General features: G+C 46.3%; 1 protein-coding gene and 1 long non-coding RNA gene across 2 annotated transcripts in view; one reads left to right on the top strand and one right to left on the bottom strand.

Moving 5' to 3' along the window:
- The window catches only part of GARS1 (glycyl-tRNA synthetase 1), a 43,163-nt gene extending 27,537 nt beyond the window's left edge, over positions 1-15,626 (top strand). The window contains exons 13-17 of the mRNA XM_038391927.2: positions 4,879-4,964; positions 7,196-7,305; positions 8,401-8,494; positions 9,752-9,942; positions 15,326-15,626. Of these exons, the coding sequence (XP_038247855.1) occupies positions 4,879-4,964; positions 7,196-7,305; positions 8,401-8,494; positions 9,752-9,942; positions 15,326-15,466 (622 nt within the window). The 3' untranslated portion in view covers positions 15,467-15,626. The remainder of the gene's footprint in view (positions 1-4,878; positions 4,965-7,195; positions 7,306-8,400; positions 8,495-9,751; positions 9,943-15,325) is intronic.
- On the bottom strand, positions 4,306-19,285 carry LOC122459063. Its single transcript, XR_006279503.1, has 2 exons — positions 19,206-19,285; positions 4,306-7,365 (listed from the first exon to the last, which is right to left on the bottom strand). It is a non-coding gene; the product is annotated as an uncharacterized LOC122459063 (long non-coding RNA).
- Positions 19,286-19,982: the final 697 nt, after the last annotated feature.

Consider the following 19,982-nt stretch of genomic DNA (forward strand, 5'->3'; position numbering starts at 1 on the left):
CTGAGAGTGCAATCCACACCATCCTCCAGATCATTTATGAAGATATTGAACAAAACGGGCCCCAGGACCGACCCCTGGGGCACTCCACTTGACACCGGCTGCCAACTAGACATGGAGCCATTGATCACTACCCGTTGAGCCCGACAATCTAGCCAGCTTTCTACCCACCTTATAGTGCATTCATCCAGCCCATACTTCCTTAACTTGCTGACAAGAATGCTGTGGGAGACCGTGTCAAAAGCTTTGCTAAAGTCAAGAAACAATACATCCACTGCTTTCCCTTCATCCACAGAACCAGTAATCTCATCATAAAAGGCGATTAGATTAGTCAGGCATGACCTTCCCTTGGTGAATCCATGCTGACTGTTCCTGATCACTTTCCTCTCCTCTAAGTGCTTCAGGATTGATTCTTTGAGGACCTGCTCCATGATTTTTCCAGGGACTGAGGTGAGGCTGACCGGCCTGTAGTTCCCAGGATCCTCCTTCTTCCCTTTTTTAAAGATGGGCACTACATTAGCCTTTTTCCAGTCATCCGGGACTTCCCCCGTTCGCCACGAGTTTTCAAAGATAATGGCCAAGGGCTCTGCAATCACAGCCGCCAATTCCTTCAGCACTCTCGGATGCAATTCGTCCGGCCCCATGGACTTGTGCACGTCCAGCTTTTCTAAATAGTCCCTAACCACCTCTATCTCTACAGAGGGCTGGCCATCTCTTCCCCATTTTGTGTTGCCCAGCACAGCAGTCTGGGAGCTGACCTTGTTAGTGAAAACAGAGGCAAAAAAAGCATTGAGTACATTAGCTTTTTCCACATCCTCTGTCACTAGCTTGCCTCCCTCATTCAGTAAGGGGCCCACACTTTCCTTGGCTTTCTTCTTGTTGCCAACATACCTGAAGAAACCCTTCTTGTTACTCTTGACATCTCTTGCTAGCTGCAGCTCCAGGTGCGATTTGGCCCTCCTGATATCTTTCCTACATGCCCGAGCAATATTTTTATACTCTTCCCTGGTCATATGTCCAACCTTCCACTTCTTGTAAGCTTCTTTTTTATGTTTAAGATCCGCTAGGATTTCACCATTAAGCCAAGCTGGTCGCCTGCCATATTTACTATTCTTTCGACTCATCGGGATGGTTTGTCCCTGTAACCTCAACAGGGATTCCTTGAAATACAGCCAGCTCTCCTGGACTCCCTTCCCTTTCATGTTAGTCCCCCAGGGGATCCTGGCCATCTGTTCCCTGAGGGAGTCAAAGTCTGCTTTCCTGAAGTCCAGGGTCCGTATCCTGCTGCTTACCTTTCTTCCCTGCGTCAGGATCCTGAACTCAACCAACTCATGGTCACTGCCTCCCAGATTCCCATCCACTTTTGCTTCCCCCACTAATTCTACCCGGTTTGTGAGCAGCAGGTCAAGAAAAGCGCTCCCCCTAGTTGGCTCCCCTAGCACTTGCACCAGGAAATTGTCCCCTACGCTTTCCAAAAACTTCCTGGATTGTCTATGCACCGCTGTATTGCTCTCCCAGCAGATATCAGGAAAATTAAAGTCACCCATGAGAATCAGGGCATGCGATCTAGTAGCTTCCGTGAGTTGCCGGAAGAAAGCCTCATCCACCTCATCCCCCTGGTCCGGTGGTCTATAGCAGACTCCCACCATGACATCACTCTTGTTGCACACACTTCTAAACTTAATCCAGAGACACTCAGGTTTTTCCACAGTTTCGTACCGGAGCTCTGAGCAGTCATACTGCTCCCTTACATACAGTGCTACTCCCCCACCTTTTCTGCCCTGCCTGTCCTTCCTGAACAGTTTATAACCATCCATGACTGTACTCCAGTCATGTGAGTTATCCCACCAAGTCTCTGTTATTCCAATCACGTCATAATTCCTTGACATCACCAGGACCTCCAGTTCTCCCTGCTTGTTTCCAAGGCTTTGTGCATTTGTATATAAGCACTTGAGATAACCTGTTGATCGCCCCTCATTCCCAGTATGAGGCAGGAGCCCTCCCCTCACAGACCTTCCTGCCTGTGCTTCCTCCCGGTATCCCGCTTTCCCACTTACCTCAGGGCTTTGGTCTCCTTCCCCCGGTGAACCTAGTTTAAAGCCCTCCTCACTAGGTTAGCCAGCCTGCTGGCAAAGATGTTCTTCCCTCTCTTCGTAAGATGGAGCCCGTCTCTGCCCAGCACTCCTCCTTCATGGAACACCATCCCATGGTCAAAGAATCCAAAGCCTTCTCTCCGACACCACCTGCGTAGCCATTCGTTGACCTCCACGATTCGACGGTCCCTACCCAGGCCTTTTCCTTCCACGGGGAGGATGGACGAGAACACCACTTGCGCCTCCAACTCCTTTATCCTTCTTCCCAGAGCCACATAGTCCGCAGTGATCCGCTCAAGGTCATTCTTGGCAGTATCATTGGTGCCCACGTGGAGAAGCAGGAAGGGGTAGCGATCCGAGGGCTTGATGAGTCTCGGCAGTCTCTCCGTCACATCACGAATCTTAGCCCCTGGCAAGCAGCAGACTTCTCGGTTTTCCCGGTCAGGGCGGCAGATAGATGACTCAGTCCCCCGGAGGAGAGAGTCCCCGACCACCACCACCCGCCTTCTCCTCTTGGGAGTGGTGGTCGTGGAACCTCCAACCTCAGGACATCGCATCTCATGCCTCCCAACCAGCGGAGTCTCCTTCTGCTTTCTCCCCCCAGACATATCATCTGGTCCACTCTCCGCATTGGTACCTGTGGAGAGAACATGAAAGCGGTTAGTTACCTGTGTCTGTGTTACTGGAACCCGGACATTCCGCTTACCTCTTCTGGAGGTCACATGTTGCCAAGCTTCTTCACTGGCCTCTTGGCTCCTCTGTGCAACCTGCTCTACATCTTTAGAGCTTTGTGCCCCTAGAAGGCTATCCTGAGTTTGGTCCAGAAAATCCTCAGTCTCTCGTATACAACGCAGGGTCGTTACCTGTTGCTCCAGACCTTCAATCTTCTCTTCCAATATGGAGACCAGCTTGCACTTTGTACAGACAAAGTCGCTTCTGTCCTGTGGAAGAAAGACAAACATGGCACATCCAGTGCAGGTCACAACAGCTGAATTCCCCCCTTCCATATCACCTACCTACTACGGAGCTTCCTCAGAGACGTTGGCAAGATGTAAGCCTCACTGGGCTCACTCCAGGCGAACTCCCAGGCAAACTCCTGCTGTGAGCTGCTCTGCTGTCCCCGCTGCTCAGCTGGTTCGCGAGGCTCTGGCTATTTTTAAACAGCCAGGCTTCCCTGACGCAAACACACAGACACCCTAATGCCCGCCCCCTGCAGGCTAGCAGCCAATCAGACACTCACTCAGGCTCCCTCCCAGCAAACACACGCTCGGATACTTCCTCAGCAAGCAAACACACACACTCGGATACTTACCAGTCCCAGGCAAACTCCTGCTGTGAGCTGCTCTGCTGTCCCCGCTGCTCCGCTGGTTCGCTGCCGCTTAAGTGCCTGTGGCTAGACCTGTTTTATGGATGGTTAAATTTAGATGATTCTGTTTTGTAGGCGGCTGCCATACAAAATAAGGCAGAATTTGTACTACAGTAGCAATTTTCCAGCTGGAAGTCTAATAAAATCTTTCCTGTTTGTGAACTGGATATTTAGGGCCAGGTTGATATCAGTGGGAGTTCTGCCTGACTGAGGACAGCTGGGGGGCCAGGAAGGGATTTGCTCCCCCTCCCCCAATGTATTTTGGAGTGTTTTGTGGGTTTTTTAAAATCTCCTGAAGCATCAGGGATGGTCATGGCTGGAGATGGGACATTGGGTGGGGAAGGCCAGTGCTCTGAGGTGGCACCATGCAGTCTGTCTCTCTGGTGCTTGGCTGGCTGGTTCTTGCTCAGATGCTAAGGGTCTAACTGATCGCCATATGTGGGGTCGGGAAAGAATTTTCACCAGTCAGATTGGCAGTGACCTGATGGGTTGGTTTTTGTTTTTGTTTTTGCCTTCCTCAGCAGCGTGTGGATGCAGGTCACTTGCCAGGATTATCTGGCTGTATCTCACGCATTTCCCTGCCATCGCGGGGGCCTCAGACACTGGCGCATCTCGGTCCCTCCTATTCCCTGCCTGTGGCACATGTCTAGTCTCCTGTGGGCTGTAATAACTTGGCCTAAGTTAGGTTGTTGAGTTTAATGTGTGGGTACTGAGTGGTGCTGGTAGTCTGTGCTATACAGGAGGTCAGATCAGTTGATCTGGTGGTCCCTTCTGGCCTTATACTCTGACTCTGTTACTGATTTGGCCCTATAGCTGCTGTGAGTTAACCTTTTTTTCCTCCGCCTTGAGAGAGCAACACCAAAAGTTGTAGGAATCAGTCAAAATGGATTTTGGCCCATCCACTTGTTTGGGAAGCTTTAACAGATCAATAATATCTTTGATTTTTCCAATTCCCATGCAGAGGTCAGGTACTCTCCATCAGAACTCAATTGACATGAAAAATATGTGTGTGTTACGATACATGAAAAGTCTGTAATGAATGAATGTCTGGTTGTCCTGTGGTTAATTTTTCTTTTTCTGTATTTCACCCTGGAACCCTTCCATATTGTAATTGAATTTGCTCCTGGCTATTAACCACATTGCTTTTATGTTCACCAATGATTATGAAAAATATTATTTTACAACAATAATAAAAATGCTAGATAAAACTTTAAGTATTTAAAAAAAAAAAAGAGAGAGAGACGTGCTACTTGTTTCTTCCTTTGATCTCTGGAGTTTGAGCTGACTTTTCAGTATAGCCTCCAAACCAGTTTGGTTTTTTATGTTTAAAAAAAAAAAAATTAAACCAGCAAAACCACCTAAGGGAAAGTGACATAACTAGTTTTGTTGACTAATACTAAAGCACTGGTATTTTCTTTACAGGGAATTCACTGTTGAAACTGAAGGGAAAACTTTTCAATTAACAAAGGACATGGTCAGTGTGAAGAGATTCCAGAAAAAACTGCATGGTAACTTTATTTACTTTTTAAAAATCTTAGAGATGGGAAGTTGATCACAATACATTTTGAGTGCAGGATAGTTAAGCAAATCTGAAAGTTGTGGTCAAAATGTTGAGACTTAGGTGCCTAAAATTAAGCACCTAAATCAGTATATAGGTTCCTAAATAAGTGGCTCAATCTCAGAGGTGCTGAGAACCTGCTGCTTTCATTGACTTCAGTGGAAGCACCTTGGTAAATCAAGTTATTTTTATTACGGTGCCTAAGTTAAGGTACCAAGTTTTGGGGCTAATGGTTTTTTTAAAGAAATGTTCCCTCTGTTTTCATATGAATTATTTCCTTTCAGGATAAGTTCCAGCACAGGTCAAAGTTGGTCAGACAGTTATTTATAGGATTCCATCTTATAAAAGAATCACTTTCTGTAATTATCAGTAAACAGACTGTCTTCTATCTGTGGTACTTACATGGCCCCCATTACCGCTATAGGTGAGGCACCTGCAATGTTCAATGTATTTAGCCTCATAACATCCCTGTGAGGTACGGCAGTACTATTCTCCCCATTTTACAGATGGAGACTAAGGCCCAGAGAGTCTAAGTGACTAGAGCTGGTAGGAAAAATTCTCCCCAAACATTTTTTCGTTGTTCGCTGATTCATCAAAATCAAAATGTTTCACAAAACTGTTCAATTTTGACAGACTTCCGAGACAACCCAGGCTTGGTCTCCTGCCAGCTCTCCCACCTGGGCTTCCAGAGCCCACAGCTCCAGGATGGCTCGCCATGAGGATGGCCTCAGAGTCAGGGACCCCTGGGCTTCCAAACTCTTGGGCCAGCTGGCTCCTCAGTCTGCTCTACAAGTTGTGTATCTGTGAGTGTCACAGCTCCCAACTCCTTAGCAGCCCACCATGAGATGGGCTGCAGCAGGGCCTGTGCTCCCAGGGCTTCCACACTCCTGACTCCCCACCAGGCTGAAGATGAGTTGAGTCAGTTTCGTTGCTGCTATTCAGTGATGGACAGTAGAGAACACTGACAGTCGTGTCAGTTTTAGTCAGAAGCTTGTAGGGTGCCTGCCCTCACTGCAGGCTGCCAAGCAGGTGGCTGGGGATCCCAGGGGGCATATATCACTTTGGAAATACCATGTGTCTGAAAGGAAATATTGCAGGATTTCAGTTCTGCAACATTTTTTGAGGATTTGGCTTCGTCCCAGTTCTTCCGAAATCTTGATAACTTTTGTGGAAGTGAACTTTGTTTTGCCAACCAGCTCTATTAGTGACTTGACTGGGGCCACATGGGAAGTCTGTGGTCAAGTTAGAAGTTTAACCCATTTTCTAACTCAGAGATCCAGGTAGGCATCCTAACCACTAGATCATCATCCTTCCTCAGCTTTTTTTTAATCACTTACGAGCCAGTCCTGCAAGATTCAAAGTGCTTCCTGTTAGGTGCAGAGCATCCTTAACTCTTACTCTGCCTCAGAGACGTACACAATCTTCAGGCATTAGCAAGGTCTCTAAGTGCCTGTCAGTCAGTGGTAGAAAGTAACTACACTCGTAGTCCATCTCCATTTTATTATCTCAGAGCAGTCAGCTGGAGTTTTGGTTGCTGGTCACTTAATTTGTATTAGTACAGACTCAGAGTTCAGCTTATCCATCATGGCTGGAAGGGGAGGCATAGCCAGAGTGAAGGAATCTAATGTTCTGTATCCATGTTTCATAGGGCTATGGCTCTTAGAAACAAATTAAAAATGGCATAAGTTGACCTGTAAATATAATCCCGGTGGGAGACGGTGTTGTGCCACAGTGGCTGGCAGAGCAGCACTGGCCTGTTTCACAGAACAGTTATTATTCTAACCAGTGAAGATGGGAACACGAGGCTAGTACATCAGAAATGGCTTTTCAGCATATAAGCAAAATGGCATTGTCACTTAGAAGCATACAAGCTAGTTCTAGAAACTAACAAACTCTAGCTTCTCAATTTGTCTGCCAAGACTTTTTCTAAAATGCTGTGCCGTCTCCCCCTCTCCTTTGCTCAGACAACTAGATTCATACTAAAATGATAGCACCCTTATCAGTATGTGTCGTCCAAATCTTGATCTCCAAGTATTCCCATTGGAAGCAGAGCTATATAAACCCATCTCTATATACGTTCACCTGCAGTAAATCTAGACCTGTGTGAAGGAGTGCAGGTTCAATCAAATAACTGTGCTTTTGTAAACTGCCTTTCTGAATGCAATGTGTTTTGTGCTCTAGTGGAAGAAATAGTCCCGAATGTGATTGAGCCCTCATTCGGTATTGGAAGGATCATGTATACAGTGTTTGAACACACATTCCATGTCCGGGAGGGAGATGAACAGCGAACGGTGAGCCTTCGTGTGCCTTTGGGTTGGTTGAGAAGCAGCTGTAGGCATTTGATTCAATACCTTGAAATACAAAACAGATATGGGAATACCCTGTTAGGTCACCTCGTTCCTCTCCCTACCACAGCAGGTGCAAGTTGTGCCCAGGCACTTACAATTATCTGGGATGGTTTGCACTCACTGTACTACTTTGGAGGGGAGGACTTTCTTTTCCCTGTGGGCTGAAACTTGGCAGGTCTCCCTTGAGGGGAATGAAGTCCTTTTAAGTGATTTGTCTGTGCTCTTTTCCCATCTCAGTACCATGCAGGCATCCTCACGATCCTGGCTTGAGACCTCCCTGCAACTGAGGTCAGAGGGAAAGAGTGCATGTTCTAGAACAGACTGTGGTGGTGTCAGTGATGCCCAAACTGCAATCCAAGGAGCACTCACTGGTGGCCCATGGAGAGCGATGTAGCACCTGGTGCCAGCCCCCTTTCCTTGTTTCCCACTGCTACATTTTTTTAAATAAGCTACATTCCTTTTCCAGCTGAGGTTGCTACTGTGATGGGATTACAAATCGGGGCCAGAGGCGGGAGAGATGATCCATTATCTAGTCTCTTTGTTAAGATGTGATCCACCTGTGCAAATACTTGGGAACCTGTGCTGTGTGCAGTAGGAAGGGAGGGATGGGGTAAGATGAGAGCATGAAGGCTGGGGAAAGAATCTTACTCTCAAGTCCCCTCCCTTTGGAACGTTGTTTTTTGTTAACTTTGTTAACAATGAACTAAATCTCAGTAGAACTATTTACAGCCATACTTCCTATCTTAATCAAGTCTCTGTTTGAATTGGAGAGGGGGTGTGCTAGATCCTAAGCACCACCATCCAGGGAGATGCTTTGGGACTAAATATTTTAGTCCCCCCACACCTTTGTTTTCAGGTCTTTCGGGCAAAACATGAAGCTTTAATGATGTACGGAGGGCCAGCTCCTCTGCTGGAAGAAATTGGCCTAGCTCTACTGATTTCACTGGAGCTGTGCTGACTTACCCCAGCTAAGAACCTGGCGCAGATTGTAGCACCTTAATAATTAAACTCTTATTTATTTTGACTGTATTTGTGTAGTTCTTCAGCTTCCCTGCTGTAGTAGCGCCTTTCAAATGCTCTGTCCTTCCTCTGAGCCAGAATCAGGAGTTCATGCCTTTCGTCAAGGAGCTATGTGAGTAAATGCAGCGCCGCAGATACCCACATGACCATGGATTGGAAAGATGGGGGGGAGGGAACTAAGAGTGGGGGTCTTTTCATGATGCTTATTTATGCCAAAGGTAGTAGCACACACCTGAGGTAGGGGGAACTCCAAAGCTTTCAGCATCTTCTGTCATTTGAGACCTCTGCATTGATATGAACCAGCCTTGCAAATTTATCATATAAACTTATCAGTTTAGGCACAAAATCTGCTCCTTTGCTCTTTACTGTGAGTCCTAATGAAAAAACTATTATTTACCTGCATGTCAAAAAAGTGACTCGCCCTGCCCATGTAATGGCTGTGGTGAGTAATGTGTTTATTGCTTAGAGCAGGGCAGGGGCCCAGACTGCTGTGTCCTGTTCCCACCTCGGCCACTCACTTGACACGTAGCCTCTGAATAAAACCTAGACCTCTTTGTGCCCAGCCCTGGGCTTGAGTTTCAAAGGTAGCCCTTCCCCTCTGAGTATGTCAAAGCACTTTGCAAAGTGGTGCAGGAGAGCACAGTAGCAATCGCTGTGTAAGTCGGGGAACAGCTGTGATGTCAGACTGTTAGAATCAGGGCTTGCTTGGAGCTTTTGTTTTCAGCTCTTTGAGATAACCTGTATGAACCAGTTCTTTAGTTAATGTTTCGCTGCAAGACCTTTAATGTCAGGCTTGAGAGACCCTTGATTCAGAGTCCTCTTTCAGAAGACTTAGCAATGCACCAGAGAGTGCTAACCCTGCACTGTCGTGTCTGCATGGTGTGGGTATGAGCCTGAACCCTTGTGTGGGCCTTGAACCCGAATCCTTCTGTCACAATGAAGTCACTTCTTACTTTCTAGCCCCCAAACACATGCAGCCTCCCCCCAATTATTACTAATGTTGTACCCGAATTATGCTAGGTGCTTTATAGGCATAGAATAAGGACCAATCCTTACCCCGAGGAGCTTAAAACATAAGGGCCAGAATCTCCCACCCTTGCTTCGTGGGCAGCCCCACTGACCTCAGTGGGACTGACTGCAGCCAGGTGGCGACACTGGATCCAGTGTGAACAACTTCCAGTTAAGAGTTGGGCCGAGCAGCAAATAACTGGCGTGGGGAGTGGTTGTGGGTCTACCTTGCTGGGACAGTAATGTCTGTCCATTGGTACTCCCCTCCCCCTTTTCTGTTTATCACCCTGTGGGTCTGGGTCCTTCCGATCCTCCAGCCCAGCCGGGTGTTGCTAATCCTAGGAATCTCCGCTTCTTCCAGCTGAGGCGCTCACCAGGAACGGCATCTCCCACAAAGTGGATGATTCCTCCGGGTCCATTGGCCGGCGCTACGCCAGGACCGACGAGATCGGCGTGGCTTTCGGCATCACGATAGACTTTGACACAGTGAACAAGGTGCCTCACACAGCCACTCTAAGGGACCGTGACTCCATGCGTCAGATACGAGCAGAGGTAAAATGCCTGCACGTGTGTGAGGGAAGGAGTTAAATGTATGTAACTTGCACAGAGGCTGGGTCTGTTACCTCTGAACCTGTGGGCATACTGGCCTTGGTGTGAGCCATGTACAATCCATGTGTTCTGAAGGTGAGGGGGTATTCCCAGCAGCCTGCCAGTGAAATGAACTGAGGAGTTACTTTCAATAGCCAGAGGGAGAGGTTACCCCTAAAGGAGCCTTGAGCTATTTAGGCACCTGCTAAAGGCCAACCCGCTCAATGAGTGTACGCCATTGCGGGTGTAGTTGCTGACTTGTGTATGTAGCACTAAGCTGTCCCCCAGACAATCCTGGGGTGACCTGTCACTGTTATGGGGGGGAAGTAGGCCTCCTTGGTTATTGGGGGGAAGTAGGCTTCAGCATGGTGTCTCCATAGGCTGTTCTGCAGGCTGTTCAGTGAGCTGTGACATACAAGTGACCACCTTGGACCCTCTCCTTCTGGTGAACTAATCCCTGTGGCCTCTTGAGATGCTTTAAAAGCCCAGTTTTCACTTGCTCAGATAGATCAGCTATCACTTGAAAAAGTCTGACTGCCACGGTACTGGGCTAGCTGTACCTCTGACCCCTCAGGTTTCTTGCCCTTACTTCTCTCAGGGAGGAGTCTCACAGTCCTTTTACTCAGACCAGGAGCTGGATACGCCGACCTGGGTGCATCAGCCACTTACCGCGCTGCAGATCCAGCTGTTTTCAGTTAGTGATATGACCAACAGCATTTTTGAAATGCAGGATTTTTATTCAGCAGTTGGAACAAAATATTAGAGAAAAGATTTTTCATACAATCAACACACATAGCTATTGAAGGGTATGTGCTGTTTAGGAAAGACAGAAACAAAGCTAAAGGTGGTGGAGTAGCATTGTATATCAATGATGAGAATGTAAAGAAATAAGAAGCGATGCAATGGATGAGACAGAGTCCGTCTGGGCAAAACTTACATTGGGGAAGATAACTAGTAAAGCCTCTCCTACGATGGTGCTTGGGGTGTGCTATAGCCCTCCGGGATCTAATTTGGATATGGATAGAGCCCTTTTTATTGTTTTTAATCAAGTAAATACTAATGGAAACTGCGTGATCATGGGAGACTTTAACTTCCCAGATATAGACTGGAGGACTAGTGCTAGTAATAATAATAATAGGGCTCAGATTTTCCTAGATGCGATAGCTGATGGATTCCTTCATCAAGTAGTTGCTGAACTGACTAGAGGGGATGCCATTTTAGATTTAATTTTGGTAAGTAGCGAGGACCTCATAGAAGAAATGGTTGTAGGGGACAATCTTGGCTCAAGTGATCATGAGCTAATTCAGTTCAAACTAAATGAAAGGATTAACAAAAATAAATCTGCAACTAGAGTTTTTGATTTCAAAAGGGCTGACTTTCAAAAATTAAGGAACTTAGTTAAGGAAGTGGATTGGACTGAAGAACTTATGGATCTAAAGGTAGAGGAGGCCTGGGATTACTTTAAATCAAAGCTGCAGAAGCTATCGGAAGTCTGTATCCCAAGAAAGGGGAAAAAATTCATAGGAAGGAGTTGTAGACCAAGCATCTTAGAGAGGTGATTAAGAAGAAGCAGAAAGCATACAGGGAGTGGAAGATGGGAGGGATCAGCAAGGAAAGCTACCTAATTGAGGTCAGAACATGTAGGGATAAAGTGAGACAGGCTAAAGTCAGTAGAGTTGTACCTTGCAAAGGGAATTAAAACCAATAGTAAAAGGTTCTATAGCCATATAAATAAGAAGAAAACTAAGAAAGAAGAAGTGGGGCCGCTTAACACTGAGGATGGAGTGGAGGTTAAAGATAATCTAGGCATGGCCCAATATCTAAGCAAATACTTTGCCTCAGTCTTTAATAAGGCTAATGAGGATTTTAGGGATAATGGTAGCATGACAAATGGGAATGAGGATATGGAGGTAGATATTACCATATATGAGGTAGAAGCGAAACTGAAACAGCTTAATGGGACTAAATCAGGGGGCCCAGATAATCTTCATCCAAGAATATTAAAGGAATTGGCACCTGAAATTGCAAGCCCATTAGCAAGAATTTTTAATCAATCTGTAAACTCAGGAGTTGTACTGAATGATTGGAGAATTGCTAATATAGTTCCTATTTTTAAGAAAGGGAAAAAAAGTGATCCAGGTAACTACAGGCCAGTTAGTTTGACATCTGTAGTATGCAAGGTCCTGGAAAAAATTTTGAAGGAGAAATTAGTTAAGGACATTGAAGTCAATGGTAAATGGGACAAAATACAACATGGTTTCACAAAAGGTAATCGTGCCAAACCAACCTAATCTCTTTTTGAAAAAGTAACAGAGTTTTTAGATAAAGGAAATGCAGTGGATCTAATTTACCTAGATTTCAGTAAGGCATTTGATACCGTGCCACATAGGGAATTATTAGTTAAATTGGAGAAGATGGGGATCAATAGGAACATCAAAAGGTGGATAAGGAATTGGTTAAAGGGGAGACTGCAGTGGGTCCTACTGAAAGGCGAAATGTCAGTTGGAAGGAGGTTACCAGTGGAGTTCCTCAGGGATCAGTTTTGGGACCAATCTTATTTAATCTTTTTATTACTGACCTTGGCACAGAAAGTGGGAGTGTGCTAATAAAGTTTGCAGATGATACAAAGCTGGGAGGTATTAGAAGTAACGGAAGAGGAGAAGGACCTTGGAGTATTGGTTGATCGTAGGATGACTATGAGCTGCCAATGTGATATGGCTGTGAAAAAAGCTAATGTGGTTTTGGGATGCATCAGGAGAGGCATTTCCAGTAGGGATAAGGAGGTTTTAGTACCATTATACAAGGCACTGGTGAGACCTCACCTAGAATACCGTGTGCAGTTCTGGTTTCCCATCTTTAAAAAGGATGAATTCAAACTGGAGCAGGTACAGAGAAGGGCTACTAGGATGATCCGAGGAATGGAAAACTTGTCTTATGAAAGGAGACTTAAGGAGCTTGGCTTGTTTAGCCTAACTAAAAGAAGGTTGAGGGGAGATATGATCGCTCTCTATAAATATATCAGAGGGATAAATACAGGAGAGGGAGAGGAATTATTTCAGCTCAGCACCAATGTGGACACAAGAACAAATGGGTATAAACTGGCCACCAGGAAGTTTAGACTTGAAATCAGACGAAGGTTTCTAACCATCAGAGGAGTGAAGTTTTGGAATAGCCTTCCAAGGGAAGCACTGGGGGCAAAAGATCTTTCTTGTTTTAAGATTCTACTCGATAAGTTTATGGAGGAGATGGTATGATGGGATAATGTGATTTTGGTAAGTAATTGATCTTTAAATATTCAGGGTAAATAGGACTAATCCCCTGAGATGGGATATTAGATGGATGGGATCTGAGTTACCCAGGAAAGAATTTTCTGTAGCATCTGACTGGTGAATCTTGCCCATATGCTCAGGGTTTAGCTGATCGCCATATTTGGGGTCAGGAAGGAATTTTTCTCCAGGGCAGATTGGAGAGGCCCTGGAGGTTTTTCACCTTCCTCTGTAGCATGGGTGACTTGAGAGAGGCTTCTCTGCTCCTTGAAGTCTTTAAACCATGATTTGAGGACTTCAATAGCTCAGACATAGGTGAGGTTTTTCGTAGGAGTGGGTGGGTGAGATTCTGTGGCCTGCGCTGTGCAGGAGGTCGGACTAGATGATCAGAATGGTCCCTCCTGACCTTAGTATCTATGAATCTAGTCACAAGCTAAGGGTTTATCTGCATGGGGAGATTTACCAGCAGACCTATACTGGTGCAGTTATACTGCAGTAGTTACCAGTATAACTATAGCAGCGAAACTATGCCAGTATAGTTCTGCTGGTAAATTTCCCTGTGTAGACAAACCCTTGATTACATAGGATGACTCAAAGTATAGGCGCAGAACAGAACCAATGTACATTCTCCCAGCAAGCCCGGATTTTCCTGCGTCTCTGTGGGAGTTTGTCAGGGTTGGTCTATGCTGCAGATGCTACAGCGGTTCGGCTGTGCCACTGTAGGACCACGGTGTAAACACTTGCTACAGCGACAGAAGGGGGTTTTCTGTCACTGTAGTGATTCCAGCCCCTTGAGAGGCAGTAGCTAGGCTGACAAAAGAATTCTTCCGTCAACATAACTTTGTCTATACTGGGGCTTAGCATGACTTAACTACATCGCTCTGGGTCTATCTAGGGTTTAGATGTAGACCAGGCCTGGAGGTCTCTGTCTGACCCACCACCTGTTCAGACTTGTTTGGATGCTGCCCAGGAGATTGGGCTAGAGCCATTAAAGCTATTTGCTCTTAATCGCCTTTAGTGCAAGCTGTTAAGTGGCTGTTAGAAAGGTTCTCCTCCCCCTTTCCTTAGGTGGGTAGGCTCAGTTCCCCCAGACTGCTCCTGTGATGAAATAGCCATCCCCTGATATGGCACAAACACACAGCTGCAGTCAATACTGCTAATCATTCAAGAACACCCAGGCAATGGTCACTGTGACATCCTTGGGATTCTCCAGAAGAAAGGGAGCCAAAATGGTGGCCACAGATGATGTGGGGATGCTCGTGCTCCTGCAATGGAGGAGTCTCCTGTTGGTCGCACACCAAAAGGAGCCAGCCCTGCATGCATTGTGAAGAGCAATATTTTCAAGGGCCCCTCCTACAAGCACCACAGTAGCTGTCCTGGACCTAGTCCAAAGTCCATTGAAGATGCTGGAACGACTCCCATTGATTTCAATGAGTGCTGGCCCCAGTGTGACTAGTAGATCTGATTTTTTTTTTTTTTTTTTTGCCATTGAACCTTCAATTCACACATGGTCTCTGTGGCTCAGACTCTGCCCCTATGATCTCTCACACACACACACACACACACACACACACACACACACACACACACACACACAACTCAGCAGATCCTGAGGCAGTCACTGGCTGTGCTCATGTTACATTGCCCCAGGGCCTGTTAAAATCCCATTTGCAGATTCATTTGGACAAGTACATTCTTCTCTGCCTGTCCCAATGTGTTGTGTGACATTGCCAGGTGCCAGTGTGCTCTGCCCAAGTGATGGCTGCATTTCACTAGTGAATCCCCATGCTATGAGTAATTGATCAATATTCGCTACAGTGAAAAGTGATTTAGAATTAAAATACCCTGTTGCTTGGATACCCAATGACTTGATGTCCCAGTGTTTGATGAAGAATTTATGGCTGTAAAAATATTACATGAAAATGTTGGACAGATCTGCTCTCATCAGACCGAGACAGTTGATCATGTGGCAGAATTTGTAATACAGGGTTAAACATTATCCATGTACACGTAGGATGAAAAGTCAACTTAGTGGTTGTGTGGCCTCATGTCTCGCCTCTTTCTGTGCACTCTCCTCCTAGGTCTCTGAACTTCCTACCATAATCCGGGACCTGGCAAATGGTTGCCTAACTTGGGCTGACGTGGAGGCAAAGTATCCACTCTTTGAGGGACAAGAGACTGGCAAAAAGGAGATAATAGAGGAAGACAGTTACCTGAACTAAGCCCCCTTATGATGTCCACTTTTTACTGTTCATGTTAATATGAAATAAACTATCGTATTATTCAAAGCTGCATTGTTTGTGCACCCAGGGACTATGTTTTTTCCTCAATTGCTGCCTGATTTTAACTTTACTGAAATAATGGCAATTAAAGGTGTTATGAGTAAAAACGCCATTGCCTTTGCTTGCTTTCCCGTGTTCCTGCACTTGAAGGCCTCTGGCTTTATCAGCCACTGTTTGGGTTGGTTCCTGGGGGTCCAAATGGGAATTGTGGGTGCATAAAAGAAGGCTGGTCTAGTTAGACATAAGTTCAAGCCCCTGCTCTACCATAGATTCCAGTGTGATTTTTGGACAAGTTATTGTGTACCTTACTTCCCACTCTGTAAAATGGGGGTGTGAGGATAAATACATTAAAGCATGAGGTGCTCAGATATTACGGGGGATATAAGCACCTCAGATAGCCAGGTGTGGGCTGAATTTGGCCTTGCGGCCAGAAGGAACTCCTTCACCCTTTCTGGAGAGAAATACAACAATCTATGGGGTTGGTGGCAGGTGTGGTTATTTCTGAGACTCCATGGAATACCGGAGTAGCCTCATGCCAAAGCCTGACCTTTAATAGCAGTGCTTTGCATGCACCTGCTAGAGAGTGCAACAAGCTTTGTCTCAGGTTACGTGCCATCACTCCCGCTCGCCTTGCACAGCCAACACTGCTAAGCAAAAGAGTTGGATTGTTTCTTGTACAACAGAGGGCTTGATTCGCCCCAATTGACATGAATGGCAATCCTCCCGTTGACATCAGCGGCACAGGGTTGGGTGCTCACAGCATGGTTTACTGAGTGTCAGTTACACCGGTTCAGCCCCATTGACGGTAATAAGGCTGCACAGATGTCAAAGAGGCCCTGCTTTGGCCTGCAGAACCATTACCCGTGCGGACGACGCACCAAGGGGAAATAAATCCGCTTGGCTGCTGGAGAACAAGCAGGGTGCAGCCCTGGCAGTTAGTAAACATCTTTTCACGCGTAAACTGAGCCAGGTCAGAGGCTTTTCCCATCCCTTAAATACTTTTGAGAGAGTGACGTTTTGTCCCCTCTCAAGTAGCACCAAAAAAAAATCTAAAAAAATATTCGCAAACTGAAATGGAACTTGTTGTTTCGGGTCAATCAAAACATCAGTTTGATTTCACCCTTTTTTCTTCCATTGGTATTTTCAGTCGAGTTAGCTTACGTTTTGAAACAAGAAGTCATTACACCAGAAGTTCTCATTTAAAAGTCAAAAACACACACTGACAACTGAAATTTTTCAACATTTTTTGTTTTGGAAATTTATCAAAATGGACCTTGTTCCTGAACAGGCTCAGGTTTGACTAATCAGTATCTGACAAATGGTTTGTGGGAAAAATGCCCCAAACAGCTCTGTAAAGCAAGCACACATGACAGGGCAGTGAGCATAGAACCATTGTAACTAAGTGCAGCTCTGCTCTGAAAACGGCTCTGAGGTTACCCAGATAACCTTTAACTCTTTAATACCAACACCCTGAGACAAGTCGGCACTTCAAGCTACAGTTGCTCAGCCTGTGGGTCACAAACAGGTTTCAGATGGTTGCAACTACCATGCCCTTCTCATACTGCTAAACACGAGAGAGGCCTTAGTATGGAAAAGGCAGAGAACCACAGCTCTAAATCACCCATTATCCATCTACCACAGGTTCACTTCAGCAGAGACTGACATTAGAATTGCACCCTTCTAACGGTATTGGCTGAGCAGAGACTCCCCTTATTTACAGCAATATACAGTGCAAAGATGCACTTCACCAATTTCTAATTAGATGCAGCAATGAAGGCAATTCACACTATTCACAAAGATTGCATGCCCTTGACTGCAAAAATAGCATAAGATGCAGCTAGTATGTACTGAGACTGACAATGAGCCACTATGCTGGAAAGAGCAATGGTTAGTGCAGTGACAAACTATGGTGTGTGAGACAGGAAGTTACTTTACCAATACGCTGACTTTCCAAATCCAAGTTGTCTCCAGTGGGAGGGTGGAATTTTTTTTTTAAGCCCAAAGAAAGTCTTTGATCTGAAACCGAATGCATCTTACAAAAGATGGGAGATGGGGAGCAGAGTTAAGGATGTTTGGGTGAACAAACAGTGTTTCCATATGAGGGCACCTGAAGGCAAGGAGCTGAATTCTGCAGAGCCTAAGACTTCCACAGCCTCCCTGGCTGTTTTCCCAAGCTTGCTCCTCTGAGCTCCATACCTTGACTCCTCCCACCTGTGGGCTGTTTACTGGTCTCGGTATGTCTATAGGAACCATGGTTCCTGATGTGGATTTTGTATGGACTTCAGAAGTAGTCTGCGAGAAGCACTCATCCAGCCATGGTAGCTGGGGAGGAGATGACTGGGGCAGATTATAGGGGCTGTTAGTGCTGGGAATTCTGAGCTGTGGTAAACAGGCTAATCAATAACCTTCAGGCTTTTGCTGTTACACCTTAAAAGTCTGCAGAGACCTGACACCCATCCTGCAATTCCAGATTCCCCATCAGATAGCTTCCCAGCTGTGTCTAACTCTGCTCCCACGTCTCACAGCTGCTCCTGGGCACCAGAGCTTTTAAACAAGATCTCATTTGAACTTTCTAGGAAAAACCACATTTGAGCTAACAAAATCAAACCCCCACTACAACCTGGAAGAATTGTCACATCAAGATAAATATTTTTTCTTCTTTTGGCCCGACTTCCCACCTCTCACAAACAGCTCAGCTTTAGTCAAGATATTGCTCACTTGACCACATGTAAAACCTGGAGTAGAAGAAAACTTTATTGAATATAGAATAGGAGCAGCCAAAGCTGGGCTTGTCAACATGATGAAAGCATCAGTTCTCAGAAGCAGACCTCTCATGCTGTTGAGTTAAATTTCCTAAGGTGCCCATATAGTAGGGAGTTGATTATAGTATAAAAACCAGTAGGGTGTGTCAAGGTTGATTCCCCACTGTGGCACTTCAAGTGCAGAAGGTGGGGCCCCACAAGGATTTTAAAAATTAATATTGGCCACTCCAGGCTTGTATTAAACTCCCAAGGTTACAGCTTTTCTCTAACCTTGGATGGGTAGATGCTGCTGCTACCCAGTGCGAGAAAACCCCTTTTTGGAACCCAGGAAGGTGAACTTGGGAATTCCTTCCTGTGGGGGTGCCCTCAAGCCCTTTCACCCCCACTCCAGGAAAGAGCAGAGAAAGAAAATAAAGAAAATCAGTTGCCCCCAGCTAATTAAACAACATGGACACAAACCTTTTAGGACACCAAAAATCCAATCCTGTTAAAAAAGATAAATTTTATTTTAAAAACCGGATCCTCACTGGAACGCAGGATTTGGGATCCGGGCGCGGTACTGCGTTAACGCGGGGACCATGTTAAAATGAATTACAATTAATTAAATTTGGGATCCATGGCCGCAACAGTGTTATATGCGAATTCACGCTATATAGACGCGCGAGGGTCCGCTGTACATCTGGAACTTAGGCTTTTGCTAGATTTATAAAAAAAACCCACTTACAAAATTTCAACATCCAGAATAAACTTCTTGAGGTCCAACTTAAAGGTTACAAGCAAAACAAAAGCCTTGGGAGTTAGCACAGAGGATTCCACGAGCCAATAAAAAAAAACCCAACCAACCAACCTAATCACGTCTTCCTAGACATTTTCTGATTTATGCAGAGGTTTTAGGTATGAGCGGATGATTTCCATACCTGACAAAAAGCGTTTTACGGCATAGTCCCAGCCCTGACTCTGCTCTGTCCTCTCTCTCCCAGGGACAACAGACAAAGGGAAGGTTTTTCCCAATTTTAAAAAGTTCCAGCCCTCCCATTGGCTCTTTTGGTCAGTTGCCCACTCCCTTCCTTGTACCTGGGGACTTTTTTAACCCTTTACAGGTAAAGCAAATAGAGAACAGCCACTAAGAGGGATTTTATAGCTAACTGGCTGGCTGGGTGTCCCTAAAAGGCAGCTTCCCCCCCCCCTTCATTTATCACAGGGTGGGATTTAGGGGGAAAAAGCCTACAGGATAGGGGTGGGCAAACTATGGCCCACGGGCCAGATCTGGCCCCGGGGGCTTTGGCTCTGGCCCGTGGGATTGCCACCGCTGCGGGCTCCACAACACTCTGGGAAGCAGCCACACCACGTCCCTGCAGCCTCTGGGGGCAGGGGTGGGGCCTCAGAGAGCTCCACACGCTGCTCTTGCCTGTGGGTACCTCCCCCAAAGCTCCCATTGGCCAGGACGGGTTACCACAGCCAATGGGAGCTTTGGGGGAGGTACCCACAGGCGCAGGAAACACATGGAGCCCTGTGTCCCTCCCCCGGGGCAGAGCAGGGACGTGGTGCCGGCTGCTTCCCGGAGTGGCATGGTGCGGCACGGCGTGGGGCCGGAGCAAGCGTGCAGGGAGCCTGCCCTGGCCCCGGTGCGTGCCGCTGCCACCCCAGAGCTGCTCTAGGTAAGCCGCACCAGGTTGGAGCCTGAACCCCTCCTG

This window comes from Dermochelys coriacea, chromosome 2 (assembly GCF_009764565.3).
Source record: "Dermochelys coriacea isolate rDerCor1 chromosome 2, rDerCor1.pri.v4, whole genome shotgun sequence".
Taxonomy (NCBI): domain Eukaryota; kingdom Metazoa; phylum Chordata; order Testudines; family Dermochelyidae; genus Dermochelys; species Dermochelys coriacea.